This window comes from Salvia hispanica, chromosome 3 (genome assembly GCF_029641045.1).
Source record: "Salvia hispanica isolate PSC_SH4W2 chromosome 3, Shi_PSC_v1, whole genome shotgun sequence".
Classification (NCBI taxonomy): Eukaryota; Viridiplantae; Streptophyta; class Magnoliopsida; order Lamiales; family Lamiaceae; genus Salvia; species Salvia hispanica.
The window spans coordinates 14824711-14842337 of record NC_142694.1 but is presented as its reverse complement, the minus strand read 5'-3'; the positions used below and the strand labels follow the sequence as shown (position 1 = coordinate 14842337).

At 33.7% G+C, this 17627-nt stretch overlaps 2 protein-coding genes across 3 annotated transcripts; both read right to left on the bottom strand.

The window, feature by feature from the left end:
• Positions 1 to 2485: 2485 nt before the first annotated feature.
• Positions 2486 to 4586, bottom strand: LOC125216870 (beta-amyrin 28-monooxygenase-like). The gene is made up of 3 exons (XM_048118647.2): positions 3608 to 4586; positions 3337 to 3524; positions 2486 to 3045 (listed from the first exon to the last, which is right to left on the bottom strand). Exons 1-3 carry the CDS (start codon positions 4563 to 4565, stop codon positions 2740 to 2742), a joined length of 1452 nt encoding a protein of 483 aa, XP_047974604.1. The 5' UTR covers positions 4566 to 4586; the 3' UTR covers positions 2486 to 2739.
• A 7054-nt stretch (positions 4587 to 11640) lies between these two features.
• Positions 11641 to 15580, bottom strand: PFD1 (PREFOLDIN 1). Of its 2 annotated transcripts, none has more exons than XM_048111080.1 (6): positions 15447 to 15580; positions 15108 to 15172; positions 14986 to 15039; positions 14785 to 14897; positions 14576 to 14660; positions 11641 to 12003 (listed from the first exon to the last, which is right to left on the bottom strand). In XM_048111080.1, exons 2-6 carry the CDS (start codon positions 15129 to 15131, stop codon positions 11893 to 11895), a joined length of 387 nt encoding a protein of 128 aa, XP_047967037.1. In that variant the 5' UTR covers positions 15132 to 15172; positions 15447 to 15580; the 3' UTR covers positions 11641 to 11892. The 2 variants fall into 2 exon arrangements, with proteins under 2 accessions (XP_047967037.1, XP_047967038.1); XM_048111081.2 differs by having other exon boundaries at positions 15108 to 15163; positions 15447 to 15532.
• Between the last annotated feature and the right edge of the window lie 2047 nt (positions 15581 to 17627).

Genomic DNA, 17627 nt, shown 5'->3' with positions numbered 1-17627 from the left:
AATTCAAACTCTTCTAGGTAGAGCGGGACGAAAATTATGAGTAATAATAATGAATGATTTTTGTCTCCTTTTTTCTCTTATTTATATTAAGTTCCTTTTGGGCCCAGACAGGGATCTATGGAAGGTTTTGGATATGGGCTCCCCCAATTAGCTTTTTACTAATTAAATTGAACCCACAATTTAATACAAGCTTATATTGGAATATTACGAGCAGCCACTACAGAAGTAATATTGAACTCTCCCCATCCAAATCCGAAATTACAAGTAATCCGGGTTTCCACTTTGTTTATTATTTATTTCCCACGCTTAAGATATAAATGTCCATTAATTAATTAATGTCTGCTATGGATTTAATTAATTAACATCTTATTAATTCCAAGAGTGGACTTAGCAAGAAACATTTATTTATTATTCATAGAGTAATAAAACTCCAACTGGCCAGTTTTCCGAATAATAAAACCTTGTTCGAGCTCCTCTTGAGGACATTATCAAACGAGACTCACCTCGCGCACGTTTCAACATAATAGCAATCCTAGCACCGATAGATATTAATCACCACTACCCAATATATCAGGATTATTAGGTTGCGAAAAACCCGCACCATTTGATAAGTCAAAGTAGTGCATAATCAATACCGTATGCTCAATGCTAACATATGTAGATTAAGAAATACTCCCTCTGTCCCGAGATAAGTGACTTGTATTCCTTTTTGGGGTGTCCCACTATAAGTGACATATTTCCATTTTTAGCAAAAAGTCATCTCTCTTACTTTATTCTCCACCTACTTTATTCTCTCTTCTCTCCTTTACTTTTCCCTCTCTCATACTTTACTCTCTCCACTTTAACTTATTTAAATACCATTCCTTAAATCCCGTGCCCAAAAGAAGTAGGTCACTTATCTTGGGACGGAGGGAGTAGTATTTTATCAAGACCTAGTCTTTCAGTAGATAGCATAAAGACACGTCTTGCTGTTAGATCCGTTCAGTGCTATACCACACTAATGTCATCTTATTTCAGTAAGGCTTAGAAATATGCGGACTGACATTGCAACCTTTCACGATAGGTAGCCAAAGCCTATCTAGGTTATGAAATTCTTCTTTTTCTTTTGCAAAGCATTGCATAGATCTGACCGTGTTACCTTAAAGTGGACGACGCCCACAACCGGTCTACTAAGCAAAAGACTTAGACTTTGTTTACTTCTTATGCATTTAAATGTTTGTAAAACATCTTATAAATGCACAAGCAAACACAATGTAATAATAATAGTGATTCTATTCGTGCGAGACTGCTCGAATAATACTGAATCGGGTTAAAAGTGGATTGTAGAGTTTTACGTATACAAGCAAGATTCTATTCGCGCGAAACTTGCTCGAAACATGCTTTCCAGTATACCAAACCTAACATGTTTAATATCAGAGGTTGCCGACTTGAACACAAAAAAGCAAGAGGGGACTGAATCTTCTGCTATATATGCTCTTTAAACGCACACTCCACAACATAAAAAGCAACATGTATGCTTCTTTTTTCTTTTCTTTTTCAAATCTTTACTTACATTTTTCATGCATCTTGATGCAGATAGCAATTAAGGGATGTACGGAGGCCTATGGACAAAGTGGAGAATGAGCGTTCAGTATACAAAATTATATGACGACCAATTAAAGTTTGTAGGAATAATGGTGTTATTCACTTCTAAAAGTTTTGTGAGTATGAATTGTTGGTAAATATATAGAACCGATTCCAATTATGATGAAGATGTCAAGATATTTGAGTTATATGATTTATTTGAATATTTGGTAGATGAGATGAGGCTTATTTTATTCTAATTATATTATGTTATCTCCTACCAAACATGCACTATTTTATCGTGTTCAAATTCACTATTATTGTATTCTGACTTCCAAATTGCCCAATTTCCCTACTAAACATATGTTAATCACGAATTCCTCTACTCTAGGAATGATTTTATTGAGGACAATATGATTCTATAAATCTATTTCAAGTGTTTAACTAGGATGAGTATGTTATAATTACAAGGTAGTTATCTATTCCGCAAAAAAATGGTTTAATGTTTAATATTAATTAGAGTTGCCGACTTGAACACAAAAGAAAAGAGATATTTATTCAAGTTACCTGACACGTGACATTTACTTGGCAGGTTGATATACGTACGTATATTTTTATAGAAATGATCAGTCGGTTTTATCCAATTCCAATTTCAATTTTTGAAAAATCAAAATTTCAAATTCAAATTAAACTCTTCTACTTAAGTCTTACAAGTGATAATTTTACGATAACTAACACTATATATATATGCATGAGTTGTGAGTATTTTTTTGGAGATTTTGATAAAAATATCATTATATCGACACTACTAGTATTTTATAAGCGTGACCCTCTCATCACAAAACGAATAATTGAGAGTCAAAATAATACAGCGCCAAAGGATGTGAATATATAATAAATTAATCAATCTTGCAAGTTGCAATCGTACCAACATTTTCCTTTTTTTACTTTCTGTATGTCCATACAACAGAACATCATTACATCAACACTCCAATATACCAAAACCAAAAAATATGTAGAAAGAGAACAGATAGGACCCTTACTTCGGCCCCTAATTCAAATAACTCATGATGTTTATAGCTATATACATGTATAATAAACATGACATCCTCGTAAATGGATTACTATATATATCATAAATATTATTATTATTTAGGAAAATTAATACTGTATTCATTAATTTTGAGAAGTGTGGGGGATGAGTCGAATTGGAAGACCCTTAGCCGGAATTGGCATTGGATCAACCACGATTTTCTCATCAGGAATCATTTTCTCCCACTTGAATCTCTTGACGAGGTGGTGCATGAACACTAGGATTTCCAATCGGGCATACTCCTTCCCGGGGCACATCCTCGGCCCACCCCCAAACGGCACGAACGTGTATGGGGCGGGGCCAGATCCCTCAAACCTCGACGGGTCAAACTTCTCGGGCTCCGGGAAGAAGTCTGAGTTCTTGTGCGTTGAGTTTGCACTCCAGTATAACTGCAAGAATACACGTATACAAATTAAACAAATGAACTGAAAAGAAATGATTAATTAATCATATTTAATATTTCAATTTTCAATGTGTTTCATACATAAAAATATTTCCACTTAATTGAAGTGATTATTTTTTTTAGATTAATCATATTTTTTGCTCTTTATATAATAGCACAAAACATGATTAATTGCTACTATAGGCTTTTAAATTAGGGTTTGGATCCCGATATTCACCCAGTCTCTCCTCGCGACATAAGACAGTCTAACATCCAAAGTGTTGTGTCATAAAATTACCTTCCAGCCCTTCGGAATGGAGAACCCATTGAACGTGAAGTCCGCAAGCGCCTCCCTGAACGCGCCCTGAAGAGGCGGCGCCAGTCTCAGCACCTCACACGCAACGTTCCACGAGTACTTCATCTTCTGCAAATCCTCCCAATTCAACAACTCCCCCTCCTTCTTCGTCTTCGCAATCTCCATTTGCTCTGCAAATAAAAAAAAAAATTAATCCAACAAAAAAAAAAAATTTAAAAAGGAAAAAGTTGAAGACACAAGATGATTTTTGTACCTCTATAGACGCCTTCATAGACCTCGGGAAGCTCGGCCAGGTACTTCACGACGAAAGTACAGGCCGAGCTCGCAGTGTCGTGGCCGCCAATGAGCAAGCCGAGAATCTTATTCGCGATATCGGCCTCGTGCATGAACTTCCCATCCTCGTTGCTAGTAAGCAACATGTGCGACAATATATCCTGCGTCGGCGACGCCTTTCCGTCGCTAAGATCCTTTTTCCGTTGCTTTATAATCCCAACGAGCTCCTTTCTTATATAAGCGGACGCCTTGATCCCCTTATTGAAGGGCGTCCCGGGCAGATCGATCGGGATCGAGATCAGCCCGGACGCCAACAAATTAAACGGCTCTGCGAACTTCTCCACCTGCGCGGGGTCTTCAATAGAGAGGAAAAGGCGGCAGGCGAGCCAGAAAGTGTAGTTTTTGGATAAAGGGAAAACGACGACGTTTTGGCGATTCTCCCATCCGTCGGCGAAGTGGCGGCGGGCGACGTTGTCCATGATTCCGACGTAGCGGTGGAGGGCTTCGGGTTTGAAGAAGGTGGGGAGCATTCGGCGCATTTTGATGGCTTCTTCTTTGGAACTGGTTTGGTTTGAGGTGTTGTCGTTGGGGAAGATTTTGTCGACGGAGGAGGGCCACCAGGCTTGGACGAGCTTGTTCTCGTTGGAGAAGAGGAATTTGTTGCCGGCGGGGCCGCAGAGGACGGCGGCGGGGGCGCCGAGGAGGTGGGTGCGGAAGACGAGGGAGGAGTAGCGGGCGATGCGGTCGAAGATGAACTTCTCCGGGTGGCCCTTCCAGCCGGTGGAGAGGAACTCGAGGCTCTCGCCGAGGAAGGGCCAGCCGGTTTTGCCCGGGGGGAGGGAGGGGGAGGAGGGTTTGGACTTGTAGAAGAGGAGGTGGAGGGCGAGGACGACGACGGAGACGAAGAGGCAGAGGAGGGAGGCGTAGTAGAGCTCCATGGTTTTGTTGTTGTTGTGTGTTGAAATTAATGGTTTGGGGGTTTGGGGTGGTATTTATAGGGAGAGGGTGGTGACGTGTGGTTTGTGGTGATTGGGTGAGTGGTGATCTAGCTAAAAGTCAAAATAAAACTCTTACCTACATATATGGGCATATCATATAAAAAGTACTGCTACTATGAAGCTTTATTTTGTCTCATGATTTTAAAAATTACTCTCTCCATCCACCAATAATATACTCCTCCGTCCCACTTAAAATGAAATATTTAGGAATCGGCACGGATAGGCCTGTCAAATCGGGTACCCGCGGATACCCGATCCGAAAATTTCGGGTACCCGATCCCGAATTTCCCAAAATAATACCCGATATCCGATCCGAAAATAATTTCGGATACCCAATACCCGACTCGGGTATCCAGTCCCGAAAAATCGGGTATCCAGACCCGATTTTGGATTTTTATTTTAATTTTATTTTTATTTTTTTTAACAAAATTAACTACAAATTTTAGAAATACAAACTTGTAGTAGTTCGAATTTGATATAAACTTGAATAAGTTCGAATTTAAGAGAAAAAAACTACTACAAATTTTTAGAAATAAAAAATCATAAGTTATAGCATCCATTATTCATCAATAATAAACATAACAATTCATATATTAACCCTAAATGTGACTTAATAGTGAATGATTTTGGGAATGCATTTAATTATTTAATTTTTTAAATAATAGAATAAATACATAGTTTATTAAATTAATTTTTTTTTTTAAATCGGGTAATTTGGGTATACCCGATCGGGTATCGGGTTATCCGATACCCGATAATCCAAAAATCCTATACCCAAACCCGATCCCGAAACCTGAAAAATCGGATATCGGATATCCAATTATCCGATATTTCGGGTTCGGATATCGGGTATCGATATCCATTTTGACACCCCTAAGCACGAGATTTATGTAGTACTATTTTGTAGGTTAATGAAGAGAGAGTAAAGTAAGAGAGATGAATAAGTAGAGATAGAGTTGTTTCTATTTTAGAAAATGTTTCATTTTTAATGGGACAACAAAAAAGGAAAACGTTTCATTTTTAATGGGATAGAGGGAGTACATAGTTTGACTCGCCTCAATTTTAAAATGTGACGTAAAATGGATGGAAAATGGTCGATCCTACTTCTATATGCGTATTATTTTTAATAAAATTTGAGTGCGATAAAGTTAATGGATTGTGGGATACATTACAAAAGTAGTAAATAATACTCCCTACGTCTGCGATTAGAAGTTTCAGTTTACCATTTAATTAGTCCATTCTTGATTAGAAATCTCAGTTCACTTTACTATGAATGATAGATAGACCTCATATTTCACTATCTTTTTCCATTTAAATTAGACTACTAATATATAGCGAAGAAGGAGAGTACTTAAAAAGCAAATAAGACAAAAGGAGTAATTGAATAAATTATAGTAAAATTTAGCATTATTTATAATTATCTCGCGTCGAAATATTCACTGCTTGTGATAGATAATATCTATGTGGTGCATGTGCTTTTTAAGTGTTTTAGTGTATTATCAAATTGACGATTATTCTGAATATTAAGATTTAAATAGAGATATAAACTCAAATTTCAGTTTACATTGAAGTCTCCTGGAATAATTACAGACAATATTAAACTTTATAATTTTAATATTATTCTCGTATATTCACTAAAAATAAGTTGTTTCCATTTTTAGAACCTAAAATATCAGAAACCCACTTAATCTAAGATCTTTATGGACCCCTTGCTCCACTTCAAATACGTGTCACATGCAATATATTTTTTAAAGCTTATGTATTTTCTTCGCACTATACTTTACGCGTATGAAGGGGAGTATATATTATACTTTTAATTTGCTTTTGGGAGTGTGAAAAACATTAAAGAAGGTTTGACTGAGTCCAAGTTTAGTTTTTTTATTGAATATGAAAAGGCAACAATTATTGTTGAAGATTAAGGGGGTGGCAATTGCAGTACTTTGGTGGACTTGGTCATTAAAGGATGGTATGAATGAAATAAAAATTGCTTAGAACAGTCTGTCTAGTCTATACTTATATAGAAATTGGTTCAGATTTTGAATAATTTCTTGTGTGCGTAACTTTGACTACACTATTCAAGGTCGGTTGGGCCGCGAAGAGAGTTTTGGCAAAATGAGTTTATAAACAACTTATAAATTATGAAAATAAATTCCAATAATTGATTATAAAGTTGTTTATTCAAAAATTAGGTTCTTCAATTCCAATTCACTTTTTAGAGTAAGGCATCGTTTGGGGCATTAAAAAAATTACCCATTGTTTAAATAAAATGTCATGCAAAAATGTTGCAATCGAATTATCGAAAATACATGTTGATTACCCAAATTATAATTCGATTACTCAATTTGCGTGTAATTTCAGTTTTCTTGTCAATATTTTAATTGGCAAAACCTTTTCTAGGTCTAAATCCTAAAACTTTTTTGCAGGACGTTTTCCTCAACAAAATGAAACTACGGATACTACATACTCCCTCCGTCCCACTTAAAATGAAACATTTGGGAATCGACACGGGATTTTATGTAGTGTTGTTTTGTGAGTTGATGAGGAGAGAGTAAAGTAAGAGAGATGAAAAAGTAGAGATAGAGTTGTTTCCATTTTAGGAAACGTTTCATTTTTAATGGGACAAACAAAAAAGGAAAACGTTTCATTTTTAATGGGACAGATGGAGTAATAATTACCAAAATAGTAGTAGTAGAGTATTTTCATGAAAATTCTCTCAACGATGTGACAAAATCGATCATTTTCCCTCTCTTTTATAAATGGAGAACAATATTTATGAGATTGATGCACAAACTCGAAAGAGAAAAGAAAATGGTCAGACGTGTATTGAATTATACTAGTCATGAACCAAAATAAGGTTCGTAACTACAGGTATGCACAACACAATCAAGGTATAATTAATATGAAAATTTGTTAGAAATATTATTTTAAGTTAGGGTGGCTAAAATTAATAATTTCTATACAAATATCAAAAATAAATTTGATAATTTAAGAGCCCCACTCCACATGACCACATGGAGTAATAGACATGTTAATTTATGAGGAGGGCGATTATCTAACTAAGTGATAATTATATGCATCCCACGTCATCAAAATTAGTACATGTGCTGCACAATCATAGTAAGTGGGATTTATTAAGTGTTTTTTTTCTAGCATTGCATTTGGTTTGTACATCTGTAATATGCTATAGTTGACTGTCTTGATCTATTCATTCTCTTTGATAGTTTGAGCATTCTTTTATTAAAAAAAATATCAGAATAACAATTTTTATTGACAGGTGGAATTTATAGTTTATTAGATTTCTGCTTAATTTATTATAATGTAGTTGTATTTGATAACCGAAAAATACATAATCATAAATAAATTTTATATACTCAAAATGTGATGAACATAAATAATCAAAAGAAAATGTAGGGACGGCCGATGTTGCAATTTTGCCGTATATTCTAATTAATCAATTGATGTTGCAAATCATGTTAAAAAATTTATGATGAGCTGATTTAGTTGTTGATTATTAATATCTACAAGACACTTGTCATAAGTATGTAGTACTATATGTCCACATAATTTGGTAAAGAAAAAAATTAAATATCCATAATAGCTTTTAATTTCTTTTTACAATAGAATTAATACACAATTTTCATTACAATTTATATCTTTTGTACGATTTGAAGACTATGGCAAGAGTTTTCTTTGTCTTAATTAAGAAAAGATATATACATCCTAGAATATGACATTCTATCTTTGTCATTATTTTATTATTATGTATTTCACTATCAAATTAAGTTGAAAAAATAAACTCAGGCTTGAGATTTCTGCATGGGTTTTCTTCTGTTTGAGTTTTCCTTATCTCCATGTGAACAAAATGGCATTTACGAGAATTTTTGGAAAAAGACAAAATAAAATAGAAAAAATAGAGCAGCTGACTTTACTTTAGGAAGTCAACTGTGGTAGGTCGAATTTCAGTTAAATTTATTCTACTTTGATGGCTAAAGACTTTCAAACACTATGGCTTTGAGCATGCCATTTTTTGTTCATAATTCGTTATGTTTATTTCATGTCTTATTATAATATATAGATTAAATGTGTATAGTTCAAATGAGAATATATACCAAGTATTATGCCAAATGTCAATAGACACCCCACCTAATTTTTTCAATCACGGAGAGTTACTATCCATGGATACATTTGTTGGATGAATAATGCAGTAGTATCAAGGTTCGAATTCTATAGTAAGCAAAGATTAATTTTTTTTAATACAGAAATTTTGTTGTGAATTTTGAATGCATTAGTTTTAATTAAACGTGCAATTGTAATGTTCTTAGAGCATCAACAAGCTCTCGTTGTTGTCCTGTCCCAATGGAACAAAAACGATGAGATGCATGTTAGAGGACATGTTGCAGGACTAGCTACTACTAGAGCGAGAAAGTGGGTGGGACTGCTCGCCACGCACCCTCTCTGTGCCAATGAAATTCGTCGGTGTTGCCACTTGTCTACTCAGTGAGTGGACAAATGAAATCAGCTAAGGGTAAAAAAACATGCCCTTACATTCTAAAAAAAAATATGGAGTAATTTCTATGATTATCTGTGTATATATTTGTTGAACTCTTTCTACATATGTAGTAGGTCAGTAGATGATGCACATGATTGATTTATAATGTAGTAGTAACATAATTCTTTGTATGGCGTAGTTAAATTTATATATATCATGTGTAATTAATGTACATGATTGATTTAAGAAGTTTAGATTCGTGACTTAAAAGGGAGACTAGAGCTAGACTGTGACCGGATTATTTAATAAGTAACTAAATTAATTAAAGTTTAAATAATTGATTTTATATGGTGAATAAATTACTGTCATATTTCAAATTGCTAAATACATTTGGTAAAAAAAATTATTTATTTAAAAATTTAGCTACTGTATTATTTATACATTGACTATTTAAAATAGCTATTATATATTCTCTCAATATCTCAATATTAACCATTATTATTAGCATTTAAAAAACATTATATGGTAAGGTAATCAATCAATATTAACTCACCGTATAGTTTTGACACGATCTATCATGTCCATCTTTATAAGATTTATTAATTTTCAATATATCTGATTTGTTAATATTATAAATTATTTATTTTTTTTATTAATAATTTATTTATAATGGAGGCGGCCAAACATGACCGATAAGAATTACTACAATCAATTGTCACAATGTCCATTTCGTGTTGAATATAGAAAGAGACGACCATCATTAAATTCTATTTGAAAATAGTGTCAAATATGACTCACAATATAGGTGGATGTGAACCCACCATCATAATTCTCACTTGGATCACAGCTTTTTCTATGTTGGCTGCCCAATTTATATTATGACATGTATCAAAATTATATACAAATCAAGAATTTTAATATGATACGATTGCATGAAAAGGTAGGTTATTGTTAGGGTCCAAAAAAATTAAATATATAAAAGTAGGTCGTTTGATTTATTAATTAGCTGCTATTATAGCTATCCCCATCACTTCGTATTTCTTTCGAAAAATCACAAAAAAGGGAGTCAAGAAAGAGAAATTTATTAATAATAGTAGATATTATGTAATATGTATTAAATTTATTCTTAAAATAGAAATTAATTTGTCTATATTAATATTATGCGTAGAATTTCAGTGTGTTGGGAAGATAAATCAAGCTATTAATAAATATTTACAATTTGTAATTGTTATCTATGATCGAATGCAAAATGTATACATAAAAGGTTATTGTTATATAGTACTGTTTAGCTTCCTTCTAATGATACAAATATTTAATGGTACTATTTTACTATAAATATCAATTTTAGTTTTAGGTTAATTAAGAAGAGAAATATGATATTCACAAAGCTATTCTATCATTTGAATTCCAGTAATGAAATTCATATCGTAATTGTTTTAAATAAATATATATGTGAATATTAAGTGGACCAATTTCTCCAAATCAATGATAGTGTTCAACTATATATAACAAATAACATATATTAATCCGATCTATTTAATAAGTGTGGCTAGATAGCACTAAAAAAAATTCAACTCTTATACCTAAATGTGTGTCGCATCATTTATAGCCTGTGGGGTGGCAAAAATTGTCTCGCATCATTAACATCTCTCTTTAATTGATTGAGTTATTTGGAAAGAGAATTTCTGAAGAATTTTAAATCACATTCTCATCAACAAAAATAGTTGGCTTATTGCAATAAATATTACTAACTTTCTGAAGATTTGAGTAAATTTTTGTAATTATTTTATAACCTAAAGAAAAAATTACTACTATAGAATTACTAAACGTATTCAAAATTAATGACAAGAATTTTAAGTTCTTACAAAATTTCTCAGCCAAAAAATCGTGGAATTAAAGCATATGGATGACTTCCTAATAAATTTACTTTATAGTCAATAATTTTCTTTTCGGGGCGGGGAGCTGCGAAAGGCGCAGAAGGTGTGGCGATGAGCGGGTGATCGGATGGGTTATCGGAGAGACGTTGCGGTCGCACCATTTTTCCTTGTTTTTATCCTTTTCTTCAGATTTTCCCTTTGATTTTCCTTTTTATTCATCTTTTTTCTTGATGAGTTGAAGATAATTTTTAAAATTTATATAATGTCTACGATTAAAATTAGTACAATGAAATTAGTAACTTAGAAAAGCTTAAAACCGATAGTTTGTAGCATTACCAATTAAAATCCATGAGCAATTTTTTAGGATTAATTTTGTTAGGTTCTCAAAACTTGTAAAGTTGTAATGTCTAAAATTAATAATCAAAATTATTAGTCACTAAAGTAGTTTTCAATTTTGGAATCATTTCATAAATATTAAAATTCAAATAAATATAAAATTGGAATATAATTAAAAAATGAGGAACTGAAAAATGTGAAAAAATATTTTATGGTAGGATTGTTAGTTTTATGGGTAAAAATTTAAAATGCTAATGCAGCAGCTGAAAATTGGAGTCCTAGCACTGACCCTTCCCTCTGTGTGCAAATAAAATGAAAATAGAAATTCACTAACAAATGAAAATGATGATAACAGCAAGTCTTCAACAATTATAAAGACAATGTAGCTTTGCAATCTATTCCCCAAATGTATGTAAACCAGGAACTGGACATTATTACAACGCCCACGCGCCAAGGGGAGTAAACAAGAGTGGCGAAAAAAGATAGTAACGGTCAAGATTACTGCTTAGAGAAGTCAAAAATCTGCTACAAGGCTTAAGAATTCGAGCAAACCAGACTTGCATCATTACATGGACATAGACATTATCTGACGAGCAAGAGCAGGGTCTTGTTGCAGAAGCTCCCTTAGGTTCGTCTCGATCTCAGCCATCTGCTTTTCTAAGTACTCCTTCGAGGTCTATCAAATGAGAACAGTAATGTATTAGATTCTTCATTAACTCTTGGAGAAGAGTTTTCACTGATCATTTAAAGAGACATAGATTCTCATGGTGTTTATTAAGCATAACATGAGAAAAACAAGCTTTCAAACGCATATGATAAGATCGCCCCGTACATATTAGTACTATTTTGAACTGCCTCTTCCTAGTTCCAACACAGTTTAAAACCAATTTATACTCGATAAATAAGCTAATCATGTTTGCTAGCTAGAATATGGAAGGACTTCTGCAGTGGTTATTTTCGCAGTAAAGGTCTTGATCTCCTTAGATTCAACGTCGCATAGCCTAGTACGAACTATTGTTGTCCCTTCATCAGAGAAAACTTAAACCCACTCCTATTACAGAGCCTTATGCGGACGTGGCAGAGTACTAAATTCATCGTTAACCTAGTGTGCAGAAGCAGAGGCAAAGACACCACTACCACCACAGTGCAGGTTACAGAAGCTTCGGTAGTCTCAAAATTTGGAGGAGTGAGGTCAAAATATCCAAGTGCCCACTTCAGTGAAGAAAAGGATTTCAGTCAAAGACTGCACTGCTGCTAATCAATGCGAGAATTCTCCAACCCTGAGACCAACCTGTTCCCTCCACTAGGTCAAAGCATGTTAACTAACATGATTCGCAGGAATTAATGGGGACGATAAATTCCTCAAGTGGTTTGACATCCTGAATTTTTTTTCACTTCTTAGACAAAAATAACTTACTAGTTAGTTCTCTTTAACCACCCAACAATTTCCAGTTCTCTTTATGTTTTTCCTTGGACAGTAAATACCATAATATGAGAATAACATATGAAATATATATAGTAGTATACCTTATTGTAAATTATCTTCCCACTGTTTCCAACTTGCTTCACAAAATACAATTTTTTCCAACTAATATATTACTTCCTTTTACATAGTCTTTAAATTCTTTTACAAACTGGACAAAATAAATCCTAAACATCCGTGTGTTTATAGGCATGATATTGATAAAGAAACGCATATCCTAAATGTAAACAATTGGCATATTTATAATTACAGTGGCATTTACTAGCCAAACATTTGTAGAGGTTGCATCTCCAACTAATTTGAAATGGACTACGATTCTTCAGCACTAGTACTACTCTTTGAAAACTAAAATCAGACATTTGTTACATTTATTCATAACCAACTACAACTTGGAATTTTCCAAATGAAAGCAGCTGTTAAATCTTAGTTTCAGTTACTCTCGCTAACCTTGCATAAAAGGTGGTACTATGTGATACTCCCTCCGTCCCACTCTATGGGACATCCAAAAAAGGAAAACGTATCACTTAGAGTGGGACAGAGTAACACTTCTTGCTACAAATTGAACAATTAGCAGATGAGGTCACAAGCTTTAGCAAAAGCTTCACCCTTTTTCCAAGATATGATTATCCAGTAAAAGCTTTCAACCCGTTTTCTTTTTGCAGACATTAATACCTAACAATAACCTTCACCCTGTTCCCCTAACAATATCTATGTAATTTAGAATATTATGGAATCTTAAAGCCATTTCAAGCATTGCAACATGAATCATATCACGTTCAAGTGGTGAAGGTAGATTCTTTGCATTCATATCATTTACTCAACTGTCCCATATGCGACCCAATATAAAGGGAACATGCATAGAATCAACATGTATTAGTTTGACCTCTGGTAATCAATTTGACATTTCTAGGTTCAGAACTTATCACAAAGCAACTAGACTTGCATCATTTATAATATATATACTGTTTTCAGTTGCGGTACTATGCCCTTTCTAGACTTAATCTGAAAGCATTAGTGTTAAATAATTCTAGAACTTCTTCAAAAACATCAAAATGGATTGGATGATAGTTTTGTGTAATATATTTGTGATTTGGTTTTAGGCATAGGTAGATCAAATCAGCCATTGACAAATATGACATAACCAAATACAAAGATACATATAGTCTAACATTAGAATATTCAGAATGTAATTAAAACTTCCTCTGTATTGGCTTGAAGATTGATTTAAAAATGTTAATAATACAACTACAAGTAATCTAGGAAACCAACAATTCGTCTGCAATCCCTGCCTTATAATTTCTTCCCCCCACCTTGTAGGTATGATGTCTCGGGTACATATTACATCCAGTTAGATTGTAACTTACACCAAGAAAATGAATGCACAATGCTTTTGATATGACAACCTAATGGAGTATGATCACAAATTATAGAAATCCTCATTCTAGATGGTCAAAGGCCTTCAGATCATTAATAAAAAATTCAAAAAGCTCAGTCTTCTGCAATATACCATGAAACCAGAGAAACAAGATACGTCGCATTTTCATAATGGCATGGTTTAGTGTATTATATCTATATTAGGGGTATAAATCCAACACTGCAGACCCCTACTGGCTTAGGGTTATATTACTCAATATCTGCAACTAGTATCATACTTGAAGAATAATATCAATAATAAATACACAGAAGCTATCTAGCTGAAATGAAAATCATCGAAACTCCCAAAAGCTAAAATTCCACATGGCCAAAGTCACAAGTTTAATCATACCTGCAAAGAGGAAATAGCAGCCTCACTATCCTTAAACTTTCCTTCTTGTTCTTCCATCAAAGCTGATTTTGGCTCCAATACAAACCTGCCCATTTTTTAAGTGTTACTTGCAATCATATTCAGAGCCACACAATGTCACAACTACATAACATATGATGCCATATATTAACCGAACTGCAAATAACAAAACATCCATTTAAAAAACTAACGTTCTGCCAATAGATTTGTATGTATTTGTATCATCAGATAGCTGCTTAAGTTCCTCCAAAGTCAAGTAAGCCCTCTTCTTCTCCGTTTCTTTATTTCGCATCTGATTTTGGACCTGAATAAAAAATTCCAGAAAGATAACAAATTTATAGCATTTTTCCTTTATTCCAAAGAAAATCAATCAAAATCACTAATGAACTAACCTGCTTCAACTTCCCAGTAGTCTCAATCATCCGACCTTGAATTTCCATAAATGCCTAAATCCAAAGCAACATTAACACAAGTAAACATCTTTTGCCAAAAAAGTTAGGGTTTAATTGCTTACACTTCTGACTGCTTCATCTGCCATTCTTTTCCTGCTTGTTGATTCTGCTCAATCCTCTGAATAAGCTTCAAATAATTGAATACTTCAAGTTAATCAATTAGCCATAAGTTTGTGTAATTATTACTGAATCTCACAAATAGCTATCAAAAAATGTATAATTTCGCATATCTACAGCTTCAACCTAGTCATTGTGCAAGAGTATTTACTAATTAGCTTTTTATTGACAAAGACTGGATTTTTATTTACATTCGAGAGAATAAAATAAAAACTCTAATTTCATATAAATAAACAGCGAACATCGAAAGCTAAAAGAGGTAGAGCAATTGATGAATGACGAACCAAAAGAGACGGCAGATGGCTTGGACAGTGGTTCTTCTTCTTACTCACTACTCTTGTTATTTGGTTTCTGCGAATTTAGTTTTATAAATTGAAAATTAAATTTCCAATACATGTGCGCAAAAATAACAATTTCCTATATTTTTTTATGGCACACAAAGAAATAATTAAAAGAAACCATTAATCAGCCCAAATTTATAGTATTAAATTTGGTTGTGAAATTCATGAACTTATGTGGGGAATTTTCCACAATTAGAAATTCCGACAAAAATTGAGAGAAAATTTTTAACTTAAGTTAAAGCAAAACAAAAGGATGTCGTTTACACTAATAAAAGTGACGATGTTGCTTATATTGACCAGTTTATCCTTCAACAAAATCTGGCATACCACGTCAAACTAGGGGTGAAATTAAACTAACGGAAAATTTGATATAGAGCAGGGGTGTCGAAACGGGTAGCGGGTAACGGGTATTCCCGAACCCGATCTGATACCCGCCGGGTAACGGGTACCCGATACCCGATAGAGTCGGGTAACGGGGCAGGTTCGGGTATAACTATTTTGGGTTTTGCGGGTATCGGGTACCCAATACCCGCTCGGGTATACCCGTTAGTCCCGACATACCCGATATGTATATTAATATTTTATAATATTTTATTTTTAATTTTAATACTTGCTGATTGGGCTGACTTAAAAATCATAATGTAAATTTTTATTAGTAATATATTACAAACGTATTTTTAAGTTTTTAACTTTTAATTAGGGTTAAGTATATTTATCTTCCGTCTTTTCTGATTCAACTGCATTCAACTCCTTTCTGGTAACATGAAAATTTAAAGCAAATATTTCAATTTTTTTTTAAATATAAGTTTCTAATTCCTTATTTACAGACTACAATATGTAAACAATATTGAAGGTTAAGCATTTTAACTTAAATTTAGGAAACACACGAAAACAGAGAATCAAAGATTACAATTACATTACATGCTTCATCTCAATTCTCAACAAAATTAATTAATAAAAATAAAGGGTTAAGTGAGAGTCTATTACATTCAACAAGTAGTATTTTAAAAAAATATTCTAAACTATACAAATAAATAAAATAAAAAAAAAAAAGAAGATTTGAAAGAAAAAAAATTGGTTTCGGCTCAGGTACCCGCGGTGTCGGGTGCGGAATACCCGACTCGGGTATCGGGTAATACCCGATTCACTGCGGGACGGGTATCGGGACATAGTTTTCGGCCAAAATCGGGTGCGGGTACCCGAGTCGTCGGGTGCGGTACCCGCGGGTACCCGTTTCGACACCCCTAATAGAGCATAAATTCATAATACTAGCAATTAAATTTTAAATTCATAGAAAATATCAAATTTCGATCAAAAACTTTAGTTTGAATGGAAAAAAGACAATATATAGCACGATGAATAGCCTTTATTTAAACTGGTGAGAGATTGTTTGTGCCCCATAGTGGGGACAATCATGGGCCATTGTCGTGTCTTGTTATGGGCACAATCGTGGCCCACCACTTGTACTAGCGTGTTCTTAAAGTTTCGAGTGTTATAGTACTACTTAAAAAGTTGTTTTTTTTTATAAATCACCTTAATTGAATCGCATTCCTTCTCAGGATTTTTTAGATTCATTGATATGATATAAAGATGAAGAAAAGTTCTGAGATGAGAAGGGTTACACAATTTGCAAATTAAACCAAATAATTTCTTCTTATTTTGCCCACGGTTAGTCTATAAAATCCTATCATGATCAGAGTTTTGCACTCCGCCATTCAAATTCATTGAAATACTTCAGCCAATGAACAACTAAACAATCATATTTGTCTATATCAATTTATTGATAATTGAAATGAGATGACTACCTAGAGCATGAAGCTGAGGTTGCAACTTTGACTTATAAAACCAAGGATAAATCGATTGAAACATTAATGATATTTGATTTGTAGTCCATCCCGAACTTTAATCAACAAAAAAAAGTTCAAATTTGAATTTGTTTGTAATGATATGCAACCGTAAAATCATACATGGAGGAGGCAGGCTAAAGGTGTCCACTATACATAGCCGGGCCAAGCCACAAAATGTGGCCAGGCCACAAAATCGTGGTCGGGCCACGAATGCTCATGTTTCCCACTATAGTGGACATGGCCAAGCCACCAAAAATTTAATTTTTTCCATTTTGTT

Excerpts from the sequence above, each read along its gene's own strand:
- PFD1 (XM_048111080.1), bottom strand. The coding sequence starts at position 15,131 with ATGGCAGATGAAGCAGTCAGAAGT. Across the intron at positions 14,661-14,784 it reads TACAAATCTATTGGCAGAAC|GTTTGTATTGGAGCCAAAAT; the intron begins GTTAGTTTTTTA and ends AAAAATGGGCAG. Across the intron at positions 12,004-14,575 it reads CTGCTATTTCCTCTTTGCAG|ACCTCGAAGGAGTACTTAGA; the intron begins GTATGATTAAAC and ends CTCATTTGATAG.
- LOC125216870 (XM_048118647.2), bottom strand. The coding sequence starts at position 4,565 with ATGGAGCTCTACTACGCCTCCCTCCTCTGCCTCTTCGTCTCCGTCGTC. Across the intron at positions 3,525-3,607 it reads CTATGAAGGCGTCTATAGAG|AGCAAATGGAGATTGCGAAG; the intron begins GTACAAAAATCA and ends TTTTATTTGCAG. Across the intron at positions 3,046-3,336 it reads CCATTCCGAAGGGCTGGAAG|TTATACTGGAGTGCAAACTC; the intron begins GTAATTTTATGA and ends GTATTCTTGCAG.